General features: G+C 43.1%; 2 protein-coding genes across 8 annotated transcripts in view; one reads left to right on the top strand and one right to left on the bottom strand.

The window, feature by feature from the left end:
* KCND3 (potassium voltage-gated channel subfamily D member 3) overlaps positions 1–11,685 on the top strand; it is a 130,816-nt gene extending 119,131 nt beyond the window's left edge. For 3 of the 7 annotated variants that reach the window (XM_030473053.1, XM_030473052.1, XM_030473054.1), the window contains exons 6-8: positions 1,767–1,823; positions 2,758–3,005; positions 5,036–11,685. In XM_030473053.1, the coding sequence (XP_030328913.1) occupies positions 1,767–1,823; positions 2,758–3,005; positions 5,036–5,240 (510 nt within the window). In that variant the 3' untranslated portion in view covers positions 5,241–11,685. Of the gene's footprint in view, positions 1–1,766; positions 1,824–2,757; positions 3,011–5,035 lie in introns of all 7 variants that reach the window. The other 4 variants (XM_030473056.1, XM_030473055.1, XM_032920342.1 and 1 more) reach the window with 4 other exon arrangements.
* A 1,829-nt stretch (positions 11,686–13,514) lies between these two features.
* DDX20 (DEAD-box helicase 20) lies at positions 13,515–19,687 on the bottom strand. The gene is made up of 11 exons (XM_030473051.1): positions 19,411–19,687; positions 19,238–19,332; positions 18,882–19,050; positions 18,483–18,597; positions 18,261–18,403; positions 17,741–17,879; positions 17,266–17,324; positions 16,510–16,592; positions 15,679–15,784; positions 15,486–15,587; positions 13,515–14,813 (listed from the first exon to the last, which is right to left on the bottom strand). Exons 1-11 carry the CDS (start codon positions 19,604–19,606, stop codon positions 13,705–13,707), a joined length of 2,316 nt encoding a protein of 771 aa, XP_030328911.1. The 5' UTR covers positions 19,607–19,687; the 3' UTR covers positions 13,515–13,704.
* Between the last annotated feature and the right edge of the window lie 1,830 nt (positions 19,688–21,517).

Genomic DNA, 21,517 nt, shown 5'->3' with positions numbered 1-21,517 from the left:
TCTGCATCCATCATCAAATGTACTTTTGATTTGTGACTTGCAAGAGCTTTCTTTTAGATAAATCACCTTCACTTCCATAGTTTGGCTTATGCTGGAATAACACCACTTAGGTTTCAGCGATACACCGGAAGATGACTGGTTAATTACCAAAGTGACCTGCTGAGTGCAGCTGGTTTGTCACAATCAGCTCAACAGGTCACGATTCCACGGACCATGAACTGGTTCTTCCTGTATCAATGACTACTGAATTCATTTTATAAGCCTCATCTTGCCTTGATTTCTATCAATTTTGGATGTCACATAACAAGCAGATATTCCACAATCTGACTCTTCAGTTTAGAGCTTTATGCTTAAAACCTTTACTACTGTGACCCTTATTTTACAAGAATAATTTCATTTGCAAACTTTAACAAATTGGCTGAAGCAGAAGCTGCCAACGCTGCCTCCAGGTCTGCCTTTGTACGGCCCCCACTTTGTACAAGTTCTGACCTCTGCATGGGCAGGTGGACATCTCTGGGAGCTGCACGAGTTGCTCCATTACTAATGAGCCCATTATGTGCTGGGAGTAACACAGCCAAAGCACATCCTCATTTGTGGATGCATTAGCCCACCACACTAACGAGGCTGGACTGCCTCCAGCACACAAACCTACTCCTTGAGTATCATGGTTGAAGATGTCCCAAATGTTGCTCTTTTCAGCAAAGAATGGCAATAACAGTGATACTTTGAATTTTAATTAAACCCTAGACGGAGAATCTGCACAGTATTTAATGCGTTTTCCTCCACATTTTTCAGGCAGTTCTTACCATGATGTTGCATCAATTCACGCAGCGAGTTTAGATTCTGGTCTGGAATTATCAATTAAAATAGTTTCAATCAGCTTGTGTGAAAATTCTGTAGTTCACATAATCAATTAAAATACTATTGAACAGTTCTCCTCCCAAAATTCAAATCATAGTAAAGGAATTTTTCAACTCTGAAGAGTCATGTTGTGACCAAGTTGCAGGAATGGAATGAGGAATGTACCATGGTTGCAAACTTGTTTCAATGGGCAATTCACCTTTTCTTAAACTACGCAGAAGGATTCTAAAAGCACGTTTATTGTCATGGTATCTGTGGTCGTCACTAGCATACAGCCTTACAACCCAGTGGCTGTGAACAGCTCCCCAAATCTGGTGTGTCAGATGATAGTGACCCTAAAGTACTTCTAGTTGCCATAACTGAGACTACTTTGTCCCATTAACCAACAGATGGAGTTTGTTCAAACAAAAGGAGTTGTTTTCTACTCATTCCAACTCCCACATTGAGTATGGACATTTACATGCCATGTTTTCTCTAAATGCCAAGTGCATTGGATCCAGCCCTTCAGCCCAAACCTTTCATCTCTGTTTTGACAGAGTATGATCACAACCCATATCCATTGGTGACCCAATGGCAGTACAATTCCAATTCACTACTTGTGAATCAGCATCTGAAACTTTGTTCTCCTTTGCCTTCGGCTCCCAAAAGATCAAAGCGATAAAGTTGTTACCAATTTTGTTTTATTTCCAAAAATACGACATTAGAAAGCTTACGTGTGAGAAGGAAGGAACAAAGGGGTCTGATTCAGGCAAGGTTTGGTAAAGAGAAGGTGCTGTTGCCCATTCAAACTTGAGCAAGCCAGCTGGAATGCTGAGTCTATAGATGCAGTGCTGGGACTAAACTTCTGAATGCTGGTATGGACAATCAATGGTGTTTTTATCTTTTGTTGGCATGTTGTCCCATAGGGATTGTCCTATCTTGTGGATGATCCCCTGTTATCTGTACGAACTTCCACCATCAAGGTACTTCCTTTTTAATTCAATCTGTTTTCTCTATGGTCTCTGTGACGTGTCTGGAGAGTGTTTGCTTCCTTTCTTGGTCCTGGTGTTGTCCTTGGGAGTTTGTGCACGTGGCTCTTTTTGGCTATCCAGTACTCGTGTTTCCTGTGAGTTGTTATTGTTCCAGTGAACACCAATGCCTGCCTTCACCACGGTTGCTTTTGTTTCCCATCCTTTCTGACGCTGAGAGGGACTGGATAAAGTATGTTCGCTAGAACTACTTGGGTGTTCATACACACACATACGAGTTCGTTCTTTCAGGATTTCTTAGCACAAAAGCTCTTTACAGATTCAGCTTTCTGAATTTCCTTCCCCCCCACACTTCCCACTCTCACCTGCCATGTTTATTTCCACTCAGCTAATAGCACCCAACAAACTGCAGGTACGCTTTGAACCCAACAGCCAATACAAGCAACATCCTGCAGTTAAGTAATATGCCAAGATGGCCATCCAAATAAAATACAATCCTGGACCCAGGCACAAATCAAAAGGAGTATGAATCTCATCTTGGGTTTCGTAACCATGTGGTATTGCAGACTCTGAAGCCAATTCTGGAATCCAGACACAGAAATGAAAGGAAATTTGAACACAATATTAACTATCTCAGACTACATAAGCAAGGCAGCACTGATAGGCTATCATGCCTCTGTCACAGCAACAGCTGCTTTTATTCCCCTACTGATGCAGGAGAGCAAAATCTTCTCTTGGTTCAGTGAGTGAAAGGGCAGAGTCGTTTCTTTTTTAAGACCTGCCTAGTGCAAATATTTTCAGGCAGAGAGGCAGAGAACATCTCACACAGCCAAGGGGCTGACACATCCCACCAGCATAGCAAAAGGTGCCGTTGAAAATAAGCTGCTGGTGTCGCGGAGATTAATGGCACTGTTTCTTCCCCTGTCAGAACCACGAGTTCATAGATGAGCAACTGTTCGAGCAGAACTGCATGGAGAGCTCAATGCAGAACTATCCTTCCTCTCGGAGCCCCTCCTTGTCAAGTCACCACGGCCTGACCACCTCCTGCTGCTCTCGCCGTAACAAGAAGACCACTCACCTTCCCAACTCCAGCGTGCCGGCCACCCGCCTGCGGAGCATGCAGGAGCTCAGCACCATCCACATCCAGTGCAGCGAGCAGCCCTCCCTTACAACAAGGTACAGTAAGTAGGCTCTTGCTGCTAACTACTGCATGCAAACATTATCCAACTGGACGTTTTTGCAGGCCTCTTCTCCAGCCAGGGAGAGGGGTCCAGTGCTGGGAGCATCTTTGCTTCTTTCCCTCTAATGACAACCCAAGGAAAGTGGCTCCTAGCTGTTCCTGGGAAGAGCCAGGTCAAAGCTAGACTCTAGTGCAGCTCTTCTCTGGCCAGACTGGACACAGAAAAGTCAATTCCAGCTGACCCTGCCTAGGAAGTGCTAATCACACATGCAGGAGCCAGCAGCTCCCAGTTGTGAGCCACCCACCAAAGCTGGTGCAGGACCACTTCCACAGCCCACCTCCCAGATAACCCAAACCTTTACTGGAGCAGAGACAACTGGCTAATGAGTGTCTATCAGCAAAAGCTGCTAGAGAGCTGTACACACTGACATGGTCCACGCCAGGGGCATGCCACTGATTTTCACTGCCCTAAAGTCTAAGTCACAACTGTAAGCATCAAACACCACTGGGAAACAAATACGGAGGAATTTCACAATGGTGTCTTAGTAGCTCTCACCTAAAAAGCCATTAGTGACACAGGTGAAGAAGTAGCTCTTAATAGAAAAGTCTGAAATTTTCATTTTATACATAGCTTGCTGGGGGGAAAAAAAAAAATCATTTCTTCACCATACGTTCCTTGTACATATTAAATTACTTTCTAAATCCCCCTCAGCCCATTAAGCTTCTTGTACAGCAGACTGGTTTTGAGCTTCCCATTCTTCTTGCCCCACTCCTATCAAAGGGCTGTAGAAACTGACACGAAGCTGCCTTTAGGGCAGCAAGCGATTACTTTGTGCCAGGCTGAAGTCAGAAGGGCATTTCAGAGAAAGAATTATGAATGAATACACACAAAACAAGTCTCTAGCTATTGCAGTTTCAAGATGACAATGGTTTAAACCAGCACTTGTAATTCAGGGGGATGTCAACTATTCTGCCTTTAAGCAACTTGGTGTAGTGGAAGGTGTCCCTGCCCGTGGCAGGGGGTTGGGACTGGATGGAGCTTTAAGGTCCCTTCCAACACAAACCAGGCTGGGATTCTGTGATTTCAGTGGGTCAGATGTCAGTGATATTTTACATGTCAACGCTGTTCATTATTTCACTTGCTTACCAAACTGTAAGAATGGAGAGAGGAAGAAAAGCTTTTGAATTGTTTTTCATGTGGAATGCAACTAACTGGGTTGTACTGGTTACCACTGGCAGAACCACCCAGTCCCTAAGACTGCCCCACTCTCAGCTTGTGACTGAGGCAACCGGGGAGCAGAATGGGTTCTGCAGTGTTCTTGGGATGCTTGCGCGATCCAGAAACATCCTCTTGGTGAGTCACTCTGAGATAACAACAGCAATAGCTTCCCAACTGGGAGCTTTACATTTTTAAAAGGACAGGCCTTGTGTTTAAAATGAACACGTTGGGCTGGTAATAGCAGACTCCTGTAGCTGTGCAGATGCACAGAAATCAACCTATCATTTTCCCTTCTGTAATTAATTATAGGATGCAATTGATGCAGATCTAATAAGAATGCTCCCAGCTGCCAGATCACTGAAACTACTGCAGAGAGACGGAAAAAAATAGAAAAGATCAAGGGACAGTGAATTTGAAAGAGGCATTTGAAATGCAAGGAAGACAACACCTCTTTCTCAGAAAGAACTACCTGTGCTCTGACAAGATGCAGTGCACAGGACAGTACATTTAGATGCCCTCTTAAGTAAACTAGAATTATGCAAGAATGAAATAGAAACATAGAACGATTTACCCTGTGAAATGCTGTATCCTAACTTGGGGGAATATTAAAGCAGCTTAGTGTAACCTGGGTAGAAATAAATGATGCCTTGAAGGGACTGGGGGGAACATTTAAGTGGAGCCTCCTGAATATTTCAGTACCCTTAGTTCAGAGGAATAAGATGCTCATTAAGAACAAGTCCCATTCCCATCCTCTCTACTGTCTGGTTCCGAAAAGTGCAAAAGCCAAACACTAAATTTGTTTTCTAGTCGTTCCAGTCTCAACATGAAATCAGATGATGGGCTGAGACCGAACTGCAAAACTGCCCAGATAACAACAGCCATCATCAGCATCCCCACGCCGCCAGCACTCACGCCAGAAGGTGAGAGCAGACCTCCACCCAGCAGCCCCGGCCACGCCACGAACATTCCCACCACCACCACAAGCAACATAGTCAAGGTCTCTGCCTTGTAAGACGTCTCATGCACAGAAGGAGGCTGGAAGACCAGTGCCCCTCTCCCTCCACACCTCCATGTTCCTTTCTTGCTGCAAATTGTGCCTGGATGGACCAACCTGACATTTTGTCATCGAATTAGCAATGGAGACCTAATGAGGCAGCTTTCTCCAGACTCACGTCATGCTGTGGACTGAGGAAGGATTAGGAAAGGGAGGAAGAGGCTGGTTAAAGGAAAAACCTGCATGGAGAGCGGGTTGTGCCATGGTACAGGGCAAAAATCACCTGCAGAGACTGGAGGGAAAAAATCATCATGGCAACAAGAGTCAATAAAGAAAATGGGAATATAACACTGTGTATCGCAGCACCTTTTTAAAGGTTTTTAATGGATAATATTTATTCATGAGGAAATGACTGAAAAGGTGAAAAACAATGGATTTTGTGAATTTTTTTTTTTTTTCTTCATGGAGCAGAACCTTTAAACCAACCAAAATTTCACATTTTGGTTTTTTTTCTTTTATAGGAAAAGCTATAGACAAAGAAGCCACCTGGCACAGAAACCTATTCCATTCCTCTGTGTGTGTGTGCGTGCGAGTGTGCAGCACAAGCCCCGAGTTACACAGAGCAGAGCACGTGCCCATGATTGGCTGCACAGTAGGAAAACACAAGCACGTGTCAGCACACCCATGTGCACACACACACCCCCCCCCACCTACTCCACCCTGGATGGCATTCTTTATTTAGCCAATTTTGTATCCGCCTTTTAAGTCAATACAGTGCAATTGCAAACAGTGTGTTTGTCTGCTAATTATTGTCTGTGAAAACATATTTGTGCAAAAAAAAAAAAACCAACAAGAAAAAAAAAAAAAGACAAGCTTTAGTAGAGTTTTAGTCCCACAGGGGGATCTGCTTTCTGATTTTGTTATCACTTACTTGTAAGAGTGTGACTAGATTACCAGTTCTGTATTTTTAAACAGGAAAACAATAAAAACCAAGGTAGGATTCTTTTTTAATCCTAGACACACAAATGGCAAAGAATGAGAAAGCACCGAGCTCAACTGCATCACGCCTTCATCAGGCTGACAGAGGTTTCTTGTAATGTATGCCCATGGGTTTTCATTTTTGGTTTCTCTAGATCAATTTCTTTGCTAGCACTGGATATACAACCTATTGTAAATAGTAGCCAAATAATGTCTGGATCTATACTTGATAATAATTAACCCCAGAGCCAAATATCTTGCATGGACAGAGAGGTATTTGGCTTTTTCGCAGTCTTAGGGCTCCAGCTGTCTCATCAATGGCTTCTGGGTTGCATTGATTTTGGGGGTAGACTAGGTTTGCAGTTTTATATCTCCAGTCCCAGCACAAGATCTACAGCATGCATCCACTTGAGAAGGGGGAGCAGTACTGGAGTTTGGAAAACACTTGATCAAGTGTGGTATAGACAGCGTTTTGTTTTTGCAGTTCTACATTTAGTTTGGGAAAAGTCACACACTTCTAGTGAACCAAAACCTGCAGCAACACTGTGTGGTACTGCCAAGACGCTGACACTTCTCACTAAGCTGTGGCCAGTCCTCGCATAGATCTTTCTAGGAATGATTTATTGCAAGGAAATGGTTCTGAAACACAACTGATTTCCCCCCCACTAAGATGAGTAACATTTTCCTTCCATTCTGCCTTTCTCAAGTCCCCTTTTCATATCAGGTGGGACCCACGAAGGGCAGAGTGAGGAATACCATCACCCAGCTTTCCATCCGTCATACACTTCGGCTAATTACTGTGGTCATGCACAAACGCCTCTTCAAGGCCCTACTCACACCCAGGAATGGTGATGCACCCAACAGCTTGTAGATAATAAGGGAACATTTCAAGTGTCCTGTTTCTGAACAGTGATTTTACCAACACTGGAGCTAAAAGAACTACATGAAGCATGTTTGAGGCTGATTCAGCAAAGGGATGCCTTTTTTTTAACATCTGTCATAATCTATCCTGATGTAATATTTATATACACATATACATGCATACACATATAAATAAATAGACACATACATGTATAGATAGATAAATAGACCTACATGCTGACTTAAACATGCAAGCTAGCAATGTGCTTTGTTAGCACTCCTAACCTCTTAGTCTAGAGAACAGTCTCGGGTGGCTGATGCATTAACTCAATAGCCTCCTTGGAAACCTACCACATCCTAGGAATATTAGGGCTATGGTTAAGCCTTCAGTAGCTGCACCAGCTTATAGTCATTTATTCCAGTGCTGTAATATGTTACCCAAAACTATGTTTAGTCCTGTTTTAAATGATTAAAATGCTCTGCCTTTGCTGCTTCCTGTAGGAGGTTATACTGCAGTTAATCTTACCACAATTGAGTTTTTCTTGATGTTTTAATTTACTCTTTGCTGTGCTTTAATTTCATTATTTTTCATCATCTGCTCCCCACCTGAACACCCTCACTCTTGTAGATCAGAGGCCTTGCTCTCCACCACTCACCACCTTGCAACGTCATTGACACTGGCACAGAACGAGGGTTAAATGTGACTGTGCTGACAGGGCACAGTGCTCCTTCCAGTGTGCAGGAGTACATGATTACAAAGAGCCAGGGACTCACCACGGACTCTCAGTGCTGCCTTTCTTATTCCTGATTTACTGTGGAGTGGTAAACAAACCACTTCATCTCTCTGCACCCATTTGTCTGTAAATAGCAATCACGGCAGCCCTTGTCTGGAGCGCTATTGGTGTGTTTAATTGCCATCAATCCAGATGCTTTTTGGAAAGAAAAGAAAACCCAACAACATTTTTTAGAGGAAAATAAAAAAATAAATAAGGAGGAAAACCAGTCCCTGGGGTTTCTGGCTGGCTGCTTGGGCTCAGGTTGTCAAGGCAGCCATGGCCTTTGTTCTCTTCCACAGAAGAGGAATCATTGTTATCCTTGCTCAAAAATATATGGCTTGCCTCTTCTACCATTAACTTAGCAGGTGCTGCCCCATGCGCAGACTTTCAGAGGATAAAGACAGACAAAATTAAGGCAGTCTGAGCCTAGAGGAACAGGGCTAAAAATATTTTTAATGGAAGCATTAGCTCCCTTGATACACGGATTTGAAGTAGACTGAGTAATGCTTCTGAAAGCTCTTGAAAATATGCTAGTACAAAACCTCCCTGCATTGCCCAACACAGCTACATCCTCATTATGAGAGCTCTGTGCATTCATGGAAACAGCAAAGACAAGAATCTCTCACCATTGGATCAGTGGTTGGTAGGGCATAACACAGCATCCTTCAAACGGAACGCAGGGAAGAAGGGAAGAGCATGGGAGCTGCACTACAGCCTCTTACTCCCACAATGAAAGGAGGCAATTAGCTTTACTAAATTGCAAGGCTCTTTATAATAGTGAAATAGCAACTTCTAAACCGTCTTGGCAACTTCTAAACCAACTTAGCAACCATCCCAAAGGAGGCTGTAGTGAGGTGGGGATCGATCTCTTCTCCTAAGTAACGAGCAACAGGACAAGAGGAAACGGCCTCAAGCTGCGCCAGGGGAAGTTTAGATGGAGATGAGGAACAATTCCTTCCCCAAAGGGTGCTCAGGCGTTGGAACAGGCTGCCCAGGGCAGTGCTGGAGTCACCGGCCCTGGAAGTGTTCCCAAACTGTGTAGGCAAGGCCCTTAGTGACATGGTTTAGTGTTGGCCTTGGCAGTGCTGGGGAATGGTTGGACTGGATAATCTTAAAGGTCTTTTCCAACCTAATTTATTCTATGATTGCTGAGATAAGGCCAAGACACTCCTGAAAATTCCTTGGCCAGAATTTTAACCGAAGGATTCAGGCCGTTCTCTCCAGGAGTGCCCAGTGCTGCCCTGCCTGACCAGCACCCCTCTGCCCTTCCCCAGGGCCACGCACACGCAGTGACACAGATTTACAACCAGCACTTACCCCTGCAATCCTGCTCAGTCCTGATGCACACGGAAGGAAGGGGCTTCTTCAGCTGTGGGCTACATCCAGGTGGACAAGCGTCCAGCAACTTTGGTAGGTTCTAGTCCTGACACCTCTCTGGAAGGCAGGTAGTATAAAACAGCCTGATCAGCAAGACTGCTTAACAAAGTGTCTCTAGTATGTTGGCAGTTCATTTCAAAAGCCTTCCCCCTCCCTGTAATTCTTTACCACCTTTTATAGTTTTAGAAAAGTTCATTAAAAATAAATAAAAACAGATTGTTTGTACAAAAAGCAAGTAGAAGGGGATTATTTTTTTCAGTCTGTCATAAAGCAATATTAAACATATCAAAGGAGCAAGACCATTTTGTTCCCTTTCCAAAACCTTTTCTGAAGGAAATCTGTTTTCACAGATTTTCAGCATATTCTAGTAGTAGATTTACTCTCTCCACACCTGGCATTAGGCTGCTAATAGAAGCCTAATTGGCAAAGAATAATGAGAAATAGCTTCTACATCTAGGCTTTGACTTCCATCTAGGCTTTCTGAAATCCACCTTAATTTTCCTTAAAAAATCTTAACGACACCCACAAAGATGAGGCCACAGAAAGAATTAAGAAAAGCAATCCCTCCTCTGCCTGCAGAAGATCCTTCACTGAAATATATTGTGTTACTTTCTCTAGATTAGATTTAAAATTCTCCAAGGAAAGGAATTCAACTGCTTCCCTGGAGAGCTTATTCCAGGCTGATAGATCTCAATGCCAAGGCTTTTTCCCCTGCTGTTCAGTCATAATTCCTTCCTTATTTTTCCTCTCTTGCTCCCATTGTACATCCTCAGCAGATTGTAAATTAGCTGCCTACCAACAGAAGAGGGATATAAAACTTTCTACAGGAAATTCTTATCCCGGAGACTACTTTTGTCTGCCAAATGATTATCATTGTTAAAAGGAACTAGGGAAAAGGTGAACCAAGTAACACACAGCTTTAGCATGGAATAAAGCTAACAGGGAATTCAAAATACATCCTTCTTTACAGTTGGCCAGAAATACCAAATTTGAATCAATGCTGCTTGTTTAACCTGAAACAGTTGATAATACAAACTGCAAACCAGCATTTCTCATTCTAGTGTAGACAGCTTCAGGTGTGTGCATGAAAAATTGGATTAATCCCAGCTAAAGCAAGCAATGTTTCTTCAAATAGTTTGCTTTTTTAAGTAAAGAGGTTGTAAACATGTTGTATCTTACATGTATTGTACAGCAAATTCAGTGAATTAAAAATCACCTTTTATTTATGGGTTGCACCATCCCTTGGATCCTGTAATATTTTGTCTATGGCAGAGTTACAAAGTCAGCATTCATGGATGGCTTGTGAATATCAGCAGCTTTGAACTGAAGACTTTATTCTGCTTTTAAAGTAAATGGTAGAGGTGATTAATACACCTTTTCCATATAATTTACCAATCAAATGTATCTTAGTTGATTTTAAAAAATCACATATTTTTCTCCAACACTTTAAACAACTGCGCTACATACATGACTTCAGAGCTCGAGTTTTTAGGCTTCACATTTAATGATACCAGAAACACTCTTCATAAAGGTTTCATCTTTCTAAAACTTTTTAAGAGCCAACAGAAGGCAGCGTGCATATTGATTAGAGCTAGGAGTTGGCATCTGTGTTCTAGCAACCTGTGTTCTACTCCTGTCTTGATGAATCACTAAGTGACCTCGAAGAAGTCATTTCACCTCTCTGCCAATTACCCAAGCTGTAGAGAGTTTGATACCTCCTCCTTCAGTAAGTGAAGCTCAATTCATGAACACCTACAAAACACCAGAGAATTCTGGGGAAAGCATACCAGAAAAGTACTGCTACTCACATTCAGAGTGCAAAAGTGTGCCAGAAAAACTTCAGGTGGAACAGTCGAAAGAGCAGGTGACAAAGAGCTTGTGAAAATTCCTTCTCGAGTTTCCCTCTCAGTCAGTAGTCTGTTACTCTGTGTGTATATGTGTGCACGTGTTTCTTTTCATTCTGGTTTAAACTAGTGCTAGTCACAGAAGTCACACAGCTGTCTGGGTGAGAAGTTAACCAACCACACCAAATGCTCTTCTCTGTTCTGTTGCAACTATGGGTGGGAGCTCCTCTGGACCTCTCCACTGGCTCCTCGGACCAATGAAGTATCTTACAAAACATGTGTGATGGTCTATTTTTGATAAATCAGTGAGGCATTCCAATGCAATGGTGTTTTCTTTAGAAGTTTTATGTTAGGAGAAGCTCTCGACCTTATTATTTTCTATTTTCGTACTATAAATGGGCTTTGCTTACAAACATCAGAGGACAGATACAAAATGTACTGTATACAACTGCAGGTAGCTTCATTTGAGAACAACTTTCTAGAAGAACCAAGTTTCCTGTTGTCTTCTTTTGGAATTGTAGTGCATATGTTGAAACTTGTATATCATTTACAGTATTGAGTCTTGTGCCACTGCTGTACCTGATGTATCCAATCTGGATTAAACAGAATATGTGCCACAAATACCAAGATGCTGCTGTAGATTTCTTACAAAAAAACATTCTGGGAGGTTCTTTTGGAGAACTCTGGGGTTTGGCCTGAGCCACTTGAGTTGCATTTAAACAGTTAAACATTTAAACTCCTACTTAAGCAACCATAAATAAAAACAGCAGGATGTCCAAGATGTTATAGGAGAGCAATAATGCAGATACCTAAGTGCATCTCCTACAGTATCCTCCTTTTGAACATTAAGAGCTGCAACAAAATTCATCTTGGAAGCAAAAATCCTATCTCTTGGCCTTCTCAAACTGTGCAGGCAAAACCTAGGTGGGCCCCCTCCCTGAGGTGGTTTGTGACACAGAGGGAAGAAGGCAGGAGAAAACAGTACAGAAGGAACAATACTTCTAACAAGATATTTATTATGTTCAAAGAGCACATCTTGTGCCTTTCTTTTAAAGGGCAATCTCATCTTGGCAATTCTGTTTAGGCCAAAGTCTTGCATTCTGTATTGCAGACAGGGCCAGCTTGTTCCAACCACAAAACAGAAACTGTCCCTTAGAGGTATTAATTCAAATTTTCAGAATTCATTAAGCTGAAATTCACATTTCCTGTGAGGTGGCCTCTAACACCCACAGCATTAGAGCTGAACAGAGGAGGTGACAGGACACTTTCCTCTCTTGCAGTAAAGGCTGACACCCACGAGGGGCCAGCATCACCCCGCTGCAGGACACCACACAGCGCCCGCAGGCCCCTGCTCGCCAGGCTCGGGCTGCATTTCTGAGCCACTCCTGAGCTAGATCAAACTTACAGTTCTCCTGCACAGTGAAGGGAGCCTGAACTGCGTGGTATAAAGTTTAGACCCACCACTCCACAAGAAGGTTGGAAGTACTGCCAGGGACACCACGGGATTTGCAGGGGGAATTACACAGGAACATTTGGAAATCTCAGGCAGCGAGTGGTTTATGTAAGCTGAGTGAAAACATACTCTGTTTCTCAAAATGGATTTCAAAGTTGTTGAAGGTGAGCAACCAAACATTCCTGAAGACACCCATTTCACCAAATTAAAGCAGCAAGTCTCACTGGAAGTACAGTTCATGGTAGGGAGGAAGCTTTTAATAAGAAAATTCCAGCCTTACTCTGACAAAAACCCCACACAAACTGTATCTGCTCTGCTAAACTTTGAGAAATCAAAGAAACTAGAAGAAATCCATCTCTCTGATCCCAAACATACTAAAGCCAGAAGATGAAGTTTCAAAATTAGCATGGAGTCAACCTAGGCTCAGTACCCAGAGCCAACCAGCACTCTCCTCGTCCTGCTTCAGGACACCTACACACAGAGCAGTGCAAGCCACAGGAAACACCAATTAGTTTTAGTACTAACAGGTAATTTTATTTCTAATTAAAGCTTTCCTCGAAGTGTGGTGAGTCTGATACTGCTGCACCCACAGGCACAGACCAATTATGATTGCTGCACGTTTTCTACATAATTAAACCATCCTCTACTGCACTGTATGCCATACACCCACCTATAGAAATGTTATTTACACAGTGTTAATTAACCAGACTGAAATTAGCAATACAGACATTGAAATGGTTTCACTCTGCTGCTTACGTGGTATATAATCAGTGCCTGGTGTTTAATAAGAGAACTATGGGAAATGAAATTAATCTCCAGCTATAAACAGCCCATGTAGCCTTACCATGAATTCATCTTCACCTGCAAGTCAGATGGAAAACAAGCCAAGGAAAACTGGGGCTGGTTTGTATTTTCTCCTTACTGACGTTTCTTAGGTGTAAGTGGCTGCCTTTTCTCTTCCCTGGTTTACTTTGCATTGTAAAGATTGCAACTGAACATCCAGCTCTTTCATTTCCTTTTATTAAAAACTCGTAACACCAGCACTGGAATGCATGTAAGACATTTACCTAGACAAGTTTTCTTCACTCTTAAACAATGTCCATTTGTCAGTGTACGCCTAGACCAGCAGTTGTTTCCACAGATAGTGTCCCCTCATTGCACCCACCAGCCACCCTGATGGCAGCGTGAACACATCAATCACTTTTCAGCAGTTCCTGAAAATAGACCGAGTTGGCATGATAGGCACTCATCCACCTGAACTGTCTGTAACTTTCTGTGTACTGAGACACTGCAGCACAGTAGTTTTGCCATGCCTGGTAATAGTATTTCCAGTAGTTTTTGTAACTCAAATCCTCAGCAGGAACACCGTCATCCCACGAGCTGCAGGAGCAGTCATCTTCAGTTGTTCTCGTGGCAGGACTAGGGAAGCGATGGTCACGGCTTTGCTTTTGTTTAGCATTTTGTTTCAGAACTTTCTTTTTCACTTGGTTTTGCTTCGGGACTTGTGATAGCTTTTGAGGCCTGTCTGGTGCAGGGCAGAAACCTGCACGACTTTGACGTGCTGGGGGAACAGCATTCATGCCCTTCTTCTCCCGTGTATCTGAAAAAGCTTCAAAGCCAGAGTTGTTTTCCCTGCTACTGGAAGAAGCTGTGGAACTGTATGAATCATCACTGTCTCCAGACACACCACCATTTGCTACCATCTCTGGATAAGGTTCCACCTCTTTCCATTCTACATCACCATTTCTGGGGAGCTCACATTGTTCTCCCGGGCCTGAGTAGCTTCTTAAAATTTCTACTTCTCTATCCAACCCTTCTTTGATGAAACATTCATAGTCTTCAACAAACTCCGAGAAGCTCCAGGGATGGTTGGGTGTGTTTTTGAAAGAAGACAAGCATGGAATTCTGGGAAGATTTTTTTTTAAGGCCTCCTCATCTGCAGCCTGAGCATTATATTGTCCATCCCTTCTAGAGATGGTTTTGACTTGATTCCTCTGTTCTGTGCCACGACTCGAAATTTGGGGTTTTCTACTACCACCTTTGTCTGTATTTGCAGAATTTGCGCACTTTATCTGCTTTTGCTTTGGAGCCTTTTTTGGCCTTTCTGCAGAAGAATTATCACCTGGAAGGTTAGAGAAAGGCTGGCGCACCTCTGAAAAACTATTTTGGACAGGCTGCCGTACTGGCCCCTCTGGTTTAAGACACACAGTGTCAGAATTCACTGGAGCATCTGTATGTATAACAGGTTTGACTTCTACCTCCCCATCTTCAAACTGATCCATCATTCCAGGAGGTATGGACTCTGCACAAAAGAGAACAAGCAGGCACACAGTTAAGGCACTCAGTTAAGGCATCCTTCCCTCCAGAACTCAGATGAGCACCGCAGAAAAGCTACACAAAACAGCAGATGTTAAGACACATTAGAGCTAGAAACTGACCCCTTCCATCCTTGAAAAAGCTCAAATAGCCAGAACTTTTCTTCATAGAAGGCATCAAAAAGTCGATCAAGACAAACAGCACTGCATTATTTGTCACCTGTTTGTCATATTCTACTTAAGCAGACAAAAAATTAGAACTCATGCAAGGCAGCAAATGCTACATTTCCAGCTGAACAGCTTCTGGCAAAGCAAGGGTAGCAAATCTGCTGTTTCAAATCCTTCCTTCCTGCTCCTGCAGTATCTTACAGCCTGAAAAAGGCTTAATACTAGATTTCTGGAAATCCAAGTAGTTATGTAGTTGCTTAAGCAGCAGCTGGATGAGAGCTCTTCTCCCTATCCACAGGCATGCACTAAGTTCATTTCCTATTGCTTCACCCAACTGTGGCAGTTACACAAGAAGTCAGAGCGCAGAGGATGAAAAACCTCTGCCAAAATTAATGCAACAGAAGGTACACGCCAGTTCCCTGTGCACTTGTCTGAGCTCTGAGCAATGGAAAACAACTAACAGAAAGTTGCATTCATAGGACAGAACATACCTGGTAGAGGAAGCAGCTGAAGATTACACTTCTGAGCAATTTTCATCATCATGTTTTCTTCCTCCCCACGGCAGCAGTATGTAACAGATAAACCTAAAGTTCCTGTGATATGCAGCAAAGTGTAGTTACCTATCCAGAGCCTGTGAAGCTCTAGTGCAAGCTCAATGAGTGTTCAACCCATGAGTGTTCTTACCAAAGCGCCCAGCTCTGCCAATACGATGCATGTACGTTTCCCAGTCTAGAGGCACATCCAGGTTGACAACCAAATTCACCTTCTCAGCATCAATTCCACGAGATGTCTTGAGAAAATGAGGAGAGAAGGGGATGGATAACTGAATATGCTGAACATAACGATCTTAAATAAATACAATGCATCTGGGAGTAACTGCTCATATTATAACTTTTAGTTGTTAAGATATTCCATAAAGTACCTACAATTTTCCAGCCAGTTTACAGTATTACATGTAAAATAAGCATATTGCATTGGGACAATGAAACCTAGGGATCATTTTTCTTATGCCTTCTATGTATCAAATACAAGCACAGTTTTCCCCCCACACCATCAAAAAATCCAACCCCACAGCACGCAGTAACCCTTTCATGACAAGGCCTGAAAAGATCAAAGAGGAAAAATACTACCTTCTTCTTCAACCATGAAGAAGCTGAGAGTGCCTCAAACATAACCACTGCTCTATTTAAAAGTTGTTTGCAATGTTACTATTGTGACCATATTGTACTAGAGAAACAGACTGCTCCTTCCCATAGCACCTATCCAAAGGAAACAATTCTACTCCTCTGAAATCCCTATAAGCTTCTGCAAAGCAACAGAAATTAAAGACTATTTTTGAGCCAGATGAGAAACAAGGGACAATTTCGAAGTTTCACAGTGCAAAAAAGTCACACGCAGCACTCAAGTCACATCCTTTATCAGAGCATTTATTTTCTATTCAATTCCAAGTCAAATCTTATTCTCTGAAGTAACTTTATCTGCAATACCCATGTATGCTATAAAGCACTAACTCACCAAGTCCGTGGAAATGAGAACTCTACAGTGGAACTGCTTTAATTTAGCCATAGCATCAAGTCGTTGATTTTGATTCATGTTGCCTAGAAAGACAGAAATGAGAAGCAGATTACATTCTTCAGTTTCCTACCCCTCAAATTCTACAAAACATTGCTTTGTACAAATGTAGATGAGATCAGAAATAAGGTTAAGAGAAACTTCCTCAGACACCAGCCCCAAATGAGTAAACAAGGAACAAACAAAAAGTTGAAAACAAGAAAATCCAGAACGAAAATTCTTCCGTTTTTAAAGAGAAACCAATTATGTAGATATTCAGCCCACTTGAACACCACTGACTTTAAGTGTATTTTTACTTAAATGGATGACATGAAAAACACGAAGTAAAAATTCAAGGTGTCTAACAGACATTAGGTGGCAGCTATCAGCTTTTCAGAGAGAAGCTAGTAATGGAAAAAATATTTAGATTCAACATCTGCACCCTAAAGAAACACTCTTCAACCCACAGATGTAAGTAAACTTTCTCTTTACAAATAAACCAATGCACTCATCTGGACATCCATAAAAATGACTCCAAACAAATTTGAAAACAAGAAAATTTAATATTAATTTTTACATTGATTAAGTCCTAAAAAGTTATGAACATTCAAATGCTATTCTCAGTTATTTAAGCAGAGGCCATGTAAACCAAGATTTAAGCCTAATTTTCCTATTTTAGGCACAACTTCAATAGAACCTGAAAGTTTTGAATGCACTTACCTGAAATGCACTCAGCAGGAAAGCCTCTGGATGTCAGTATTTCAGCTAAATGTTGAGCCCTGACAGAATATACACAATGAAAATGAAAATCACAGAATCATAGAATGGTTTGGGTTGGAAGGGACCTTAACTGTAACTAAAACAGCAAACCTAACCTCTGTGGTTGTGTCTTAACAACAGGCTACTCTTTACAGCCAAGGACAACAGCCCAAAACTGACAGCTTCATGTTTTTATGTCTACAACAGTCACCTTACAGATGAAAAGGGACAAGAGGACATCATGTCATATACATACGAGGTATCTTCATGCTAAAGCATTCCTTCATTTTCAGTATTTCATACTGCATTTCAGATCTGAAATCTGTATTTTGCTTTAAGACTGTACAGAAGGTCTATGTAAGCTTATCCATGACTGGATATTACAACCACTGCTTCCAAACATGCTTTTTTAAAGATTTCATTTTAAATTGATTACCTGCTGTGCAAATTTGAGAAGACCAAGGCTTGATTAAATGGAATCTTGCTGAACAACTCCTGTAGGTGCTGCGTTTTTTCCTCAAATGTTTTATGTGGAAGTGGATGGGAATTCACAATTTTGTAATACTGCTTCAGCCCTGAGCATGAAACAAAACAACCGATCAGGTTAAGGGTTTCCATAAAGAATATGTGCAGTGCTACTCTGCTGCCAACACATGTCACCACAGCCAAAACAAAGACTTGAAATTTCAACAAGGATACACATGTGCCAACTGAGGAACTGTAGGACAGGTTTTTCTTAACAGGCTGAGATATTTTTTCAACTGACAAGAAAACAACACTCATTCCTGATATTTTAAATACATCAATGCTGGGAATTAATACTTCATAAACTTATCAACTCAATTGTGGAGGGAAGTTGTGAAGAATCACAAGTTTTAAAGGTATATATTTTGAGTTTAGTATACTCTTCTTAACCTACTGATAACAATTATCATTATAAACAAACTCCTACTTACCAACGAGACTTGGGTCAGTGGGGTTCAACCTCACAAAGGTTGGCTCTCTCATGTACCTAGTCAAAGCATTAGCTAATGACTCAGGGTAAGTAGCTGAAACAGCAAGCACCTGCTTATTGGCTGGCAGTGAAGAGTAAATCCAACTGGAAGACAAAGAAATGGGAATGACTATTAAATATGGATCTAATCTACAGATAAATGCATGAGAAATCTTTTTCTTACTTGATTTGTTCCTGAAAGCTGCCTTCTTCTAGGAGCTTGTCTGCTTCATCAAGAATGAAAAGCCGGATACTGGCTGTATTCAAGTAGTCCAACTCTATGAGCTGTTTTATTCGACCTACATGTGAAAAAGTAAGTAAAAGGAACTTCAGAAATATTAATTGAAAGGTTCTAATGATGAACTTTGTAATTTTTTTTCAATTTATTTTAATAAGCCTTAAAAAAAAAAATATTTGGAATAATCTCTCACTAAAAAAAGCTGGTCTAAATACCTCTGGCACTTAAACCTTTGAGACTATCCCCTATTACTAAAAAAAACCCTCAATCCCGATTTGAAAAGCACCAATTATTGTACAGTGAACTCTCACACCGTATGTGAAGTACAACTAAGCTCGATCATACCTGGGGAGCCAACTGCTATGTGGCACTTCTTTAGCCTGATTTTGTCCTGGTTCAAAGGAGTCCCTCCAATGAAGACATGGCATTCCAAGCCTTCCATTTTTATTCCTATAGTTGTGATTACAGCATGAATCTGCACAGCAATCTCTCGTGTAGGAGCCAAGATCAGAATCTGTAAGGGACAAAGAGTAAAATTTGAAAGCTTCAGAATGACTCCAGAGATTAAAGCCCTGCGTCGAGTTGTGATGACTTCAAATACTATGTCTCACAGGCGACAATACCATTTTCCCAAGAAAAACAGCGATTCCCCTCACAAAGCCAAGCCCGCTCCCCTCACCCGTACCGGTACCACGGCTCACCTGCGTGGCGGGGCTCTCCAGCAGCACCGCGTCCAGGGCGATGGTAGAGAACACGCAGGTTTTACCCGTGCCAGACTTGGCCTGCACGATGAGATCTGGAAAGAACCGCCACAGAGGTCACTGTAAGCCTCAGGGTACCCCCGGCCCCTCACCCGGCCGTCCCGCTCACCCACCCAGGCCGCAGCGCCCCAGCGGGATGGCTTTCAGCTGGACCGGTGACGGCCTGTGGAACCCAGCCGCCTCCAGCCCCGCCAGCACCGGCGCTGACAGCAGCAGTGACCCGAAGTCGGAGGGGCCGCCGGGTACGAGGACATCGCGCGTACGGAACCGGCCCTCGGCCGCCACCGGCGCCTCGGCAGGCGCCGCCATTTTGTGGGTGGTGAGGAACGAGAGGCGCGCGGCGCCTCAGCGAAGACACCCTCATCCCGCGCCGCGCAGGCGCACTGCGCGAACGCCGCCACCGCCCCTCCCCGTGCCGCCAGAGGGCGCCGGGGCCACTGATTGGCTGCCGGGAGCGCGCGGGCTCCCTGAGGGGAGAGCAGCGGGCGCGGGGGGGGGGCGGGTTTTATGTGTTTATTCCACCAATATTAAGTTATTTCCTGATTATTCCTTATAAATGAGGCTGTGACTCCACGCTGTGTGTTTCAACAGCACTTACCTGCATAGAAAGGATGAATAATGGTGTTTACAAAACAGTCCTTTAGATGGATAAAGCTCTGCAGCTCACCAGCCTTCCTAACGCCGCTGCGTCATGTCTGTTACAAACAGCACAACATTGAGATGTTCATTTGTTCTATGAACAGCACAAAAGCGTAGTTCAAAACCTCTGGGTGGAAATGATGGGAGGTAGAGACCTTGCCACAGGCTCCATGAGCAGGGCAAACATGCACGGTGCAGAGAAGCAGAGCTCTGGGCATGGCGGAGGGTGGATGAGCCCCGGGCAGGGGGAAAGGCGGCACCTGGCCAGCAGCAGGAGGACAGGAGGGGATGGTCCAGAGAGAGGAACAGGCAGAGGGAAGGAGAGCGTCAAAAGTTGGGTCAGCAAAGGTACCAAGTTGGTACCAAGCAAGAGTGGGGCCTGCAGGACAAAGAACAGTTTCAGCTTGGAGAGCTTACCTCTGCCAGAGCAGAGGGCAGGGATGAGAACTGTGCCTCGGAGCAGAGGTAACAGGATAGCAGTCTACAAGCATTCTGCTAGTTCCAATTCTTCTTTAATTTTTAAGTGGATATTCTCATTGGTCCTCAAGGGGAAGCGAGTCTCCAACATGAGATAATTATCTCTGGGTAAATCTGGGAAAGGAGACAGACACAGACACCTGGACATAGCAAACATTTGATTAAATACAGCCTCTCATAACCCTTTTAAATTGATGTGATTTAAACGGACAATGAAGAGCAGCCAGGAGTGACTGTTCCCGTGGGGAAAGGGCAGTGAAGAGGTGATGAAACAGCCCAAATCAGCCATTGCAATCAACTGCTCTCCCTCTCTATTTTTCTCACCTATTCCTTTTCTCCCCTGAGAAAAGGACACGGCACACATGGTGCAGTGCAACCGAGGTGATTTGGAGACAGGCATTATTGCCTGTGATGTGGTGTTAATGAGACGTTCAGACCCATCTCCCTAATTCAGAAAGATGCTGCTGTTTCTAGGGATTTATTTGATTTTCCATTGGATGCTGGAGGAATGGATTCCAAACCACCTCAATGTCTGTATGCTGAGAAACCCTTCAACACCATGACTGGCAGATTTATTGTCCCTCTCCCTTTGCTTTTGGTGCTTACTGATGGGGCTGTGTCAGATTTAGGGCAAGCTCCCGCAGCTGTATCAGTTGATCTAATGGAAGGTTTTGTTTCTCCCTTAAGCCTTACTCCCAAGGAAGATTTTAACTCATTTTAAACTCTCTGTGTGTTGTGTACTCTGCCATGAGTCAGTGTATAAATAGCAATCTTCAGGCCTCATTTTACCTCAATGACTCTCAAGTACTGAATTCACAGTGTTGAGGTTCACATGTCAGCCCAGCCAGGAGGAATTTGCAGTTTGCCATGACATTGCTTTGCTTTCGCTTGCAATAAGATCCAAAGGAAGTATTCCTGCTCAAAGCAGCCTTTGGAAATCTTGACAATTAACCTGAATACTCTGCAGGCAGAGTAGGTGCTGGGAAGGATTTAGGTTAGTGAAAGAAGTAGGTAAGACCTCCTTCTGAGCTGTGATATTAAAAAAATAACTGGTTCTTATGAAGGGATATAAAGTCTCTATTTTGGGGTCACAAACCAACCTCT

Source organism: Strigops habroptila, chromosome 18 (genome assembly GCF_004027225.2).
Source record: "Strigops habroptila isolate Jane chromosome 18, bStrHab1.2.pri, whole genome shotgun sequence".
Classification (NCBI taxonomy): domain Eukaryota; kingdom Metazoa; phylum Chordata; class Aves; order Psittaciformes; family Psittacidae; genus Strigops; species Strigops habroptila.
This window is presented reverse-complemented; position numbering and strand designations above follow the sequence as displayed.

Bases quoted from the DNA above. Each gene is read 5' to 3' on its own strand.
- DDX20 (XM_030473051.1), bottom strand. From the start codon at position 19,606: ATGGCGGCGCCTGCCGAGGCGCCGGTGGCGGCCGAGGGCCGGTTCCGT. The intron at 17,880-18,260 runs GTAAGTAGGAGT...TTTCATGCTCAG, and splicing joins CACTGACCCAAGTCTCGTTG to GGCTGAAGCAGTATTACAAA. The intron at 15,785-16,509 runs GTGAGTTAGTGC...CATTTTCTCAAG, and splicing joins TTCTCATTTCCACGGACTTG to ACATCTCGTGGAATTGATGC.